This window comes from Mirounga leonina, unplaced genomic scaffold (assembly GCF_011800145.1).
Source record: "Mirounga leonina isolate KUSES-001 unplaced genomic scaffold, KU_Mleo_1.0 Mir_125, whole genome shotgun sequence".
In the NCBI taxonomy this organism is placed as follows: domain Eukaryota; kingdom Metazoa; phylum Chordata; class Mammalia; order Carnivora; family Phocidae; genus Mirounga; species Mirounga leonina.
In genome coordinates this window covers 12,657,380-12,666,865 of record NW_023270305.1, presented here as the reverse complement: position 1 = coordinate 12,666,865, position 9,486 = coordinate 12,657,380, and the positions used below count along the sequence as shown (strand labels likewise).

Below are 9,486 nucleotides of genomic sequence, written 5' to 3'. Positions count from 1 at the left end.
CACATCCTCACCGCCGCCCCACACCCCTAAGCTGGAACAGAGGGATTGTGATTCCCCATGACATCTTCACCACAGTTTCCAAACGATGGGGAAATCTGAGGCATTACAGATGTACTCCCCTTTGGGGGATATTTACCTCCAAGTGCGAACGAGGCAAATGACAGTCCAAGCACGCACACAAGTAACTTCACCCTCTCCTCAACGGCCTCAGCCGGCGCTCCAGGCCTACCCCACACCGGGGTGCTAAGCCGCCTGCTCGTCTTAACTGGACACCCAACACCATCCTTAATTAAGTTCTTTCCTGATGGCTGCCAGGTGCTCCCTTCAGCAAGACGGTGTTAATTCCAGCCTCCGGGGGCAGAGACCCGGCCCCCTTTCCCGGCACGTCTGCCCTTGCGCTAGCCCCTACCTGGAAACCCCCCTCCTGAGCTCCACGGCCCCCCTTCTCATGGTCGGGGGAGTTGCTTGTTACGCTGCCAGGAAGTTCACGTCCGTTGCCCACCCGGGCGAACCCCGCAGGTATATAAGGACCGAGGAGAGCGACCCGGACCAGGCGGCGGGCGGCGAAGGAGGAGAAAGGAAGGAAGAAAAGTGACCTAACGAGGCCGCCGAGCATCCTCGCCTGGCGCAGCGGGAGTCGCCCAGAGCAGCCTCTCCGCAACAGGTAAGGGCGCAGCGGCACGGAACCTCGCTCTTACCCCGGAGCCCCCTGCCCCTGGGCCTCGGGATGCTCTCGCCCGGCTCCCCATCGCTGACTTGAGGCGCCTTTGGCTCGCTGCGGTCTTGAGTTCTTTGAAAACTTTCTGTACTGAATGCGGCGTGGGAAGCCCGCAAGCAGCGGAGCAGCGAGGGCCAGCCTCCGGATGGTGGGCGAACGGCTGCGACGCTGAAAGCGGTGCTTTCCAGGAGCCGGCGACCGCGTCTTCCCCCGGGAGTTGGGCTGCTAGGACCCCCGAGATTCCTGCAGCCTTCTGGGGGTGATCTTGGTAAAGCCCCGCCTTTTGGCTCCTCTTCCTCTCGATTTTCTTGGGTAGGTGTCACTTCTTAAAAGATACCATGTACTGTAGAGCAAATTAACGTTGGAAATGAGAGCAGGAGAGTAAAGGCCAGAAGTTACAATAAACTCCCTGCATTCCATATTTCTTTAGATTCAGACCCCTGAATCCTCGTTTCTCTGCCCACCTTAGCGCACCCGATGTGGCTGAGCTTCGATCCGGACACGGGTCTCTTCTATAAGACCCAGCTGGGGTTAAAAAGAGGTGGCCCGTGTGGGAACTGTCCAAGGTTCTGAACCACCCTCCGTGTGTGCCCTCAATAGGACCGCAGAGTGGACCTTCTATCCCGAAGAGGCGGAAGCAGCCCTTCGAGCTGATGGAGGCTTAGGCAAGAGAGGTTTCCAGTGAAGGAGGGAAAATCTGCAGGGCATTTGGATCCCCCAAATTTTTCGCATATAAATGGGGAGGTGGTTGTTCTCACAGAATGGCTGGAAGAAGCCAAGGAGGAAAGTACGAGTGTGCATTATTTTGTCAATTGTGAACATATGCACAGATCACACCTTATTTAATGACTTAATATTCCTTAGACACTTTTGTTTTAGGACTTGATGCGTGTGTATCACGGTGAAAGGAGAAAACTCTGCACCTCTGCTCCTCTAATCTTTACAGAAGGGCATGACCAGCATGCAGTTTTAGACTGAAAAACACAATGTTTCGCTTAGCTCAAAGAGAATTCACCTACACATATGAAGTTCTAATAAGTGTAGTTCTGTTATGGGGTTAATGTCAAGATTAGTAAATTACAAATTTCTATTTATTTTTCCAAGGCTTTCAACCATTGAATAATATATAACACTATCCCTACTTACAAAAAGCACGAGATTTGACATCTCCCCATTACTTTATTGCTTGAAAAAAAATGACACAAGGTAATATTTGTTCATTATAGAAAAATAGAAAATAAACATAAGCAAAAAGAAATCAAGTTGCTTTCAGGAAACTAACTTTTCAGCAGTAGAATGGAACTCTGAGAGGGTGGGCAGTGTGACTGTTACCCTGTTGTACAACACAGACCGCTATTGGGGTAGAGAGAGAAGAAATGCTCTCTGGGGCTTCTCAGGCAGGCTTGAAATCATGAGGTAGGTTTTATGAAAATAGAAATCATCCCAGAATGGCAAGCCTTGAGGAGAATTGAACTGTAGTTGAGGGGACTTTGCTTCTTTCTCTACTAAGTTGTTATTTTACACTTGCCCACAGTGATATGTAATGACCATTTTTCTGCCTCTCTTGTAAATCTCAACATTTTTCTGACCCAAATGTGCTGTGTGGTCTCAGAGTTTTAATCTAAATTGCTTTGGGCTCCATTCTTGAACTGGAGTGTCAAAATGTTCCAATGGGAACAGCCTGCTCCTGGTCAAGACTGGACACCAAGGTTGCTCTCCTGGTTGCCCCTTTAACCTGAGATGCTGATGGTCCAGCTGACTGGCTGCCAGCGCCATCTAATGGCTGCTCTGAAGACACTCAAGTTGTGCCTGGCAATTGTTCAAGAAGGGAGCCCTGAGCTGGCTCAGCTTTGGGGGGAAGGAATGGGGGTGGGGCAAAGAAAAGGAAATGGCTTTCTGAACTAGACAATGGAAGCCAGAGAGAACTTTCATTTCCAAAGCCTTCTCTATAAAAAATATTTGGCCACCCTTCTGCAACTAGGAGATTTCCTTTAAGCCAACGTTTTAAAATGCAAATGTCCACTAGGACAGATAAGAAAATTAGTCATCCACACCTTAATGTGAATTGCTTTTCTCATCTAATTAGGTTTCTTTCTACAGCTGGTTGAGATCTTCTGAACTCCAAAATGATTGTGGGTTGGTGGTGAGCTAATAACAAAACTTGGGGTCAACTCTGGAAGCTGACCTGGGTGAGAGGGGACATGGCAGTGGGAGAAGTAGAGGGCTGGGGAAAGGGCTGGGCACAGGGGGCAAAGGGCAACATCCGTGCTCCCTTCTTTACTGCATCCTGACCTCCTGACTTCAGCATCTGTTGAGAGGTACTTTCTGACTTTTCCAAAAGTGTCTTTGGTGGGTGTTCAAAATGGGGGGTGGGTAGTTCTCTTCTGTTTTGTGTGTCCATTTCCTTCTCTTATACACTTATAGTATCTTCAAGTCCAGCTATTTCAGAGTATTTGAGAGACTCAGAGAACAATAGGTGGTCCAATATGTAATGTATCCTGAAGATGAGCCAGTTTTAAAAGAATGGGGGTCTGCATTAAAAATAAACATCTTCAAAGCTGCAGGAATCTGAGAAATAGTGATCATCTGAGTGATCTGTGTACAGGACATCAATTAGGTTGGCTGAGGTTTTGGCCAAATTGGCCAGAGGTTTTATTTGCCTTTATGCAAACCTCCTATTCATAGGAAACAAGAGTTTCTGAAGAATGATAGGATCCTAGTGGATGAGGAAGAGAATAGACCATCTTGAGCAGGAATGTCAGACTCCCTTGTCTTTCCCAAGTTACTCCTTGGTCTGGAGTGTTAGAACTATGGCTTCATGAAGGTGGTGAAATAGGAAAGTTCAGGGAGAACAGGAGAACTTAGCCTGAGTTGTCATGAACACCCAAATTATTATCTCTCTGGGCCTCAGTTTCCCCATCTCTCAAATAAGGGCTGGACCAAATGATCCCTAAAATAGCTTCCAGCCCTAACCTCCTTTGGGGTCTGATTTTTAACAGGAGACAAAGGGGAAATTGTGCATAGATTACCCAGGTTCCTCTCCCCTCCTCTCCACCACAACTCACACCAAACTTCTCCTTGAACTGCTCCTGTCCTCAAAAAGCCTTGAGCTCCACAAATGAATGTGTTGTTAATATTGGCTCACAGTGCTTCCTGGTCAGTGGCCAACATTGTTCTGCTCCTTGCAGGGGTCCCACCAATCTTGTTTGCCTCCGCAGAGCCTCAGCCTGCCTGGAAGATGCCGAGATCGTGCTGCAGCTGCCCAGGGGCCCTGCTGCTGGCCTTGCTGCTTCAGGTCTCTGTGGAAGTGAGTGGCTGGTGCCTGGAAAGCAGCCAGTGTCAGGACCTCACCACGGAAAGTAACCTGCTGGTATGTGGACTGTGGCTGCCATCTTGGTTTGGGCATTGGATGGGACTGGGGCTGGGACTGGGACTGCACAAAAGAAAGGGGCGTGGGGAAGGGGAAATTCATTCCCAGAGATATGGGTAACTCAGCTCAGGGTAGGAACAGATCTCTAAGGTGGAGTCAGAATTGAGCCAAGGAGGGGAGGAAGCAGCTTCAGGGAGATGGGTCTGGTCCACAGTTTCTACTTAATTATCTTCCTGCCCTGTCTTCTTGCATGATGACCCACTCCATTTGATCTATTTAGAGATATTGCTGTTAAAATAATAACAGTGACAGTAACAGCAATAATAATAATTGTTCCCTCTATGGATTCTACATTTTCAATCTTCTAGACATTTTATTCCTTTTTAAATAACCTCATATCACTTGACATTTCCATTCCCCTTCTACTACCATTTACAAAGTCAGCTAGGTCGTACTGCAAATCATCTCTAGTGGGAGAAGGGAAAACCCAGGTGCCATTTTCCTCTAACTGGTGCCAAATGTCTCATGCTTCTTCCAGAGGACTGGCCAACAGTCTTTCCAGAAGCATGTAAAGGCCCTTTGTGCCAGGCTGGAATTGTGTGTGTGTGTCTATTGGGAGGCATAAATGAGAAATTATACCAAGTTAAGGACTCAAAGACACACCGCCAGTGTCAGTGACTGAGTTCCGTCATGCTGCCAGCACCTTCCTGGTGAGGGTGGAATGTACATCACTACATTCTGTGTGTTTTGTCAATGAAGAAGCTAGTTAAGGTGAAGAGAGAGAACTCAAAAACATAGAGCAGGTTTCATGTGCAATATAAAATAGAAAGAAAGAGCCCAGGGAATGCTGTTAGTTCTATTTCAGAGACAGACCCAAGAGACCCTTGACTGGAAATACCCACTGCATAGCCTCTCCTGTTGAGAGCCCATCAGGGAAGGAGAAGTGACCACAGTCAGAGCCCACGAGTTCTACCCCAGCTCTGCCACCGAAAAGTCGTGGAAACCTGCCAAGGTCCTTTTACCTCTCCGAGCTTCCTGCTTCGTTATATGTCCAGAGGAGAGGAGTATGAGATAGTTTTTACTTTCCACTGTTAATATTCAGCAGCATCATAATTCTAAATCCCCGGAGTATGAAATTCCCAACTCAACAGAGTGGGTGGGATCCTTCTGTTTCCTCCTTTGCAGTCCCAAGTAACTGAAAACTCAAGGCTGCAGCCTATAGGTCATTTTCTCAGGCAAATGTGTACCATAGTGGAGTTGTCTGCTTACAGAGAGCAGAGACATATGCTCCATGACCCATGCTCCATGGCTGTTTACCCCTCCCTCCAGTCAGAGTGAGGTAACAGGGACGTGAACTACTCCCTCGCAAAGCTCACTGACTGGGGAAAGTACTGGATCAGCTCAAAAGACTTGAAAGAACCAAAGAAAGTGCCAGATGGCATGGGAACATTTTTGAGGCATGATACAGGGAGATGGCTGGGGTGGGGCATGAGTTAGATGTGCAGATCACTGGGGAACGGTTGAGGCATTATTGAAAATACAGGCTCTAGAAGCCAGACTTCTATTCCTCCCACCTGAATAGATTCTCCCCCAAATTTCAGCCCAATGCCCCTCTCAGACTCAAACTGAACCATGCTTATTTATTTGATTTATTCAATATTCATTAAGTGCCAACAACTACCACCCATTTACCATTTGTTGATCAATGCCTATCTATCATGCATATTAAGGTAAGACAGTGACCCTGCCCACCAAAGCTCTGGGGTAAGTAAGCCAACGAATGGGATGGGGTATTGGTTGTAGCTGCCAGGCAAAGAAGCCGGGGGTACAGGGGCCACGAGAGGCGAGGAGTCTCGGACGCCCGCGGGCGCCACCAGGGCGGGGAGGCCCGACGTGCCGCCCGCACGTGCTGAGGGCCGCGGGCGCAGCGCGGGGGGCCGGGCTGCCGGGCGAGGCGGCCCTAACGCCCCGCGCCCGCGGCCCTCCCCGCAGGCGTGCGTCCGGGCCTGCAAGCCCGACCTCTCGGCCGAGACGCCCGTGCTGCCCGGCAACGGCGACGAGCAGCCGCTGACCGAGAACCCCCGGAAGTACGTCATGGGCCACTTCCGCTGGGACCGGTTTGGCCGCCGGAACGGCAGCGCGGGCCAGAAGCGCGAGGAGGAGGAGGTCGCGCTGGGCGAAGGCCGCGCGCCGCTGCCCGAGGGCGGCCCGGGGCTCCGCGGCGATGGCGGCGAGGCCGGCCCGCGCGAGGGCAAGCGCTCCTACTCCATGGAGCACTTCCGCTGGGGCAAGCCCGTGGGCAAGAAGCGGCGCCCGGTGAAGGTGTACCCCAACGGCGCCGAGGACGAGGCGGCCGAGGCCTTCCCGCTCGAGTTCAAGAGGGAGCTGGCCGGGGAGCGGCCTGAGCCGGCGCTCGGCCCCGAGGGCCCGGCCGACGGCGTGGCGGCCCTGGCCGAGCTGGGGTCCGGCCCGCTGACCGAGGCCGAGGCGGCCGAGAAGAAGGCCGGCGGGCCCTATAAGATGGAGCACTTCCGCTGGGGCAGCCCGCCCAAGGACAAGCGCTACGGCGGCTTCATGACCTCCGAGAAGAGCCAGACCCCCCTGGTGACGCTCTTCAAAAACGCCATCATCAAGAACGCCCACAAGAAGGGCCAGTGAGGGCGCCGCGGGGCCCCGGGCTGCTCTCCCCGGAAGTCGACCCGAAGGCCCCCCTCTCCTCGGCCGCCTCCCAGCCTGGTGGGCTCCTCGCTCAGGCGGGGATAGGCCGATAGGCAGCCTCTGAAAGCCGCCTGTAGTTGGGAAATAAAACCTTTCAAGTTTCATGCCTGACTCCGACTTTGAATGTCCACTGGGTGAATAAAATAAAAATACACGTCCATCAAAAAAAGAGCAGCGTATGTTGCTTGGAGGGAGATTGGTTTCCACGTGACCCCATGGTAGTATATTTTATAGGACACAGTGGGAATGAAAAGAAAATGTGCCCCCGCCCCCATGGGTCTTAAAGGGAAGCGTGCAGGAGCTCCCCTCTACTAAAGAACAAAAATTCGACTGAGTAAATCTGAAGATCTAATTGGCTTTATGCAGTGATGAGCCTAAGTAGCATCCCATCTAGCAAGTAGAAGGAAGCTCAGAGGAGTTGTTCAAGATGGAAGGTTTTTATGGGAAGGAGGGTTGGGTGAGAAGGTTATTAGCAAAAGAAAGAATTGTTCAGGGCAAGGCCTTTCCCTTAGAAAAGCAGGGGGGGTCTCATGCTGATTACCTTTTGGGGTGCGGGTGTGTGCATGCATGCCCACTGTGCCTGTCTGCACGTTGAGGGGGGTGGGCGGCAAATGGAAAGGCCCCATGTGACAAGATTACCTGATTGGTGCTTATCAGGAAATTCCTGATTAAGGAATTAGATTTACATGTCCGGGGGCGGGGGTTGAAACTGCAATTAGGTAAGGTATTAAGCCCCGGTTTGGTGACTTGGCCTAAGTGATACTATTTTGGGTCTGTGGTTTTCTTTTTAACATATCTGAGAGCCAGTCCAACATTGGTTGAATCTCCCTGTTACTGGGGGGCGCTCTGGGCTGTGAGGTGGGAAGCTGTGGTAATGTCTCCCCGAATCTGGCTTTCTGTGTGACCTTAGGCAAGTCTCTATACTTTTCCAAGATTTGGTTCTCTCATCCATCCACCCCTCTCTTCCTAGTGTGAGGGTTAATGAGAAAATAGATGTGATCTTTTTTTTATCACTGAGAGGCTACGTGTGACAGCTTAGGGGGGGTAACAGTTCAGATTGATTGCACTCCCAGGCTACTCACAAATACTGTCAAACACTTGTTCTCACCTACATAGACACCGCCCCCCACCCCCACCCCGGCCCCATGGAGACACATCTGTATAAATACAACACAATATACACGGATGCTTCTTCCTGTCCCTCAGGCTCAAGCCTTCATGTCTCTGTATTCTCGCCCTAGCTATGCCCAAACTCCTCCCCATGTAGCCTAGCTACAGCCTTTCTCTTTATTATACTCAGTGCTTGGCCTCCACTATCCCAATAGCTTCCTAACCAACAGGTGTCCTTGTCTCCAGTCCCTCTCCTCCCCAACCCATCATGCACAAGTTTTTCAGATTAATGTATACAAAATCTTACTTTCCTCACATTCCCTGGTTCAAGAACCAAAAGTCACCCCACCCCAATTTGCCATCAATGTCAAATTCTGGGCCATGGCATGTAGGACCCCCGTCCATCAGCTTCACTCTCCTTACCAAACCCCATTTCCTATGTTTCCACCGACTGGTCTCATTCTTCTTTTCCCTTCCTCCTTCACCCTCTGCCTGGAACTCCCCACCTCCCCCCACCATTTTGAAACCCTTTTTAAAACATGAGCCCAGGCTTGACTCCAGTGCTGCTGGGGAACTTGTGATCTCTTCCAGCTGAGTCTCCTCATTCTCAGCCCTGGAGGGCACATAGTCCAGCTCGAATGGCAAGTTCCTAGCTGCATATATTCTTGTGTTCAGGGAAACTCCAAGGTCCAGAGGGCAAAGGCTTGGGGTTGTGTTTCTTTCTTTTCTTTTTCTTTTTTTTTTAAGTAGGCTCCATGCCCAGCACCCCTGTTTTTTTTTCATATGTCCCCACGGAGTTTGTATAATGTTGGGGCCATGGATTTACAGCCACACACATTTACAATTCACAAAAAACTCACAAATACTTATATACACACAGAGATCCACACATACATGTCAGTTGCATTAGACACACCAGTGGATGGTAAAGATCATATCCAGCTGGGAAACATTTGTGTATGGCTCCTGCACATAGACCCCCATATTTTGATGCTCTAGGAGTTCATAATTAAAGAAAACTGGAATGCACCCTGGGAAATCCTGTGTGAAGGGAACCAGAAAGCCCGATTCTTAAGTCTAAAGTCTCCCCCACAGTGGGTTATATAATGGGGCTAGAGTCTAGTCACTGTGATGAAGAAATGGGCCAGGCTTTCCCATCTGAGGATGCTCCCAGGCTGGGAATCCTGAGCTTCATGTTTACATCTTAGTAGCATCTTTTCCCCCACTCTCCTTCCTTTTTAGGTGAGTAAAGTAATGGTAGGTGGAGGTGGCTAAATGTCAGTAGTTAATGTTGGTATTTTCAGATCCTGTTTGCATCCCCAAAAAACCACTTTTTTTTTTTTTTTAAAGATTTTATTTATTTGACAGAGAGAGACACAGTGAGAGGGGGAACACAAGCAGGAGGAGTGGAGAGAGAGAAGCAGGCTTCCCACTGAGCAGGGAGCCCGATGCAGGGCTCGATCCCAGGACCCTGGGATCATGACCTGAGCCGAAGGCAGACGCTTAATGACTGAGCCACCCAGGTGCCCCAAAAACCACTTACTTTAAAGAAATCAAATACACAACCATG

The 9,486-nt window shown here is 50.3% G+C and overlaps 1 protein-coding gene across 1 annotated transcript; it reads left to right on the top strand.

The window, feature by feature from the left end:
- Positions 1 to 3,956: 3,956 nt before the first annotated feature.
- Positions 3,957 to 6,746, top strand: POMC (proopiomelanocortin). Its single transcript, XM_035000452.1, has 2 exons — positions 3,957 to 4,088; positions 6,081 to 6,746. The coding sequence occupies exons 1-2, from the start codon at positions 3,957 to 3,959 to the stop codon at positions 6,744 to 6,746; spliced, it is 798 nt and encodes a 265-aa protein (XP_034856343.1).
- The last annotated feature ends 2,740 nt before the right edge of the window (positions 6,747 to 9,486 follow it).

Excerpts from the sequence above, each read along its gene's own strand:
- POMC (XM_035000452.1), top strand. The coding sequence starts at position 3,957 with ATGCCGAGATCGTGCTGCAGCTGCCCAGGGGCCCTGCTGCTGGCCTTG. Across the intron at positions 4,089-6,080 it reads CCACGGAAAGTAACCTGCTG|GCGTGCGTCCGGGCCTGCAA; the intron begins GTATGTGGACTG and ends CCCTCCCCGCAG.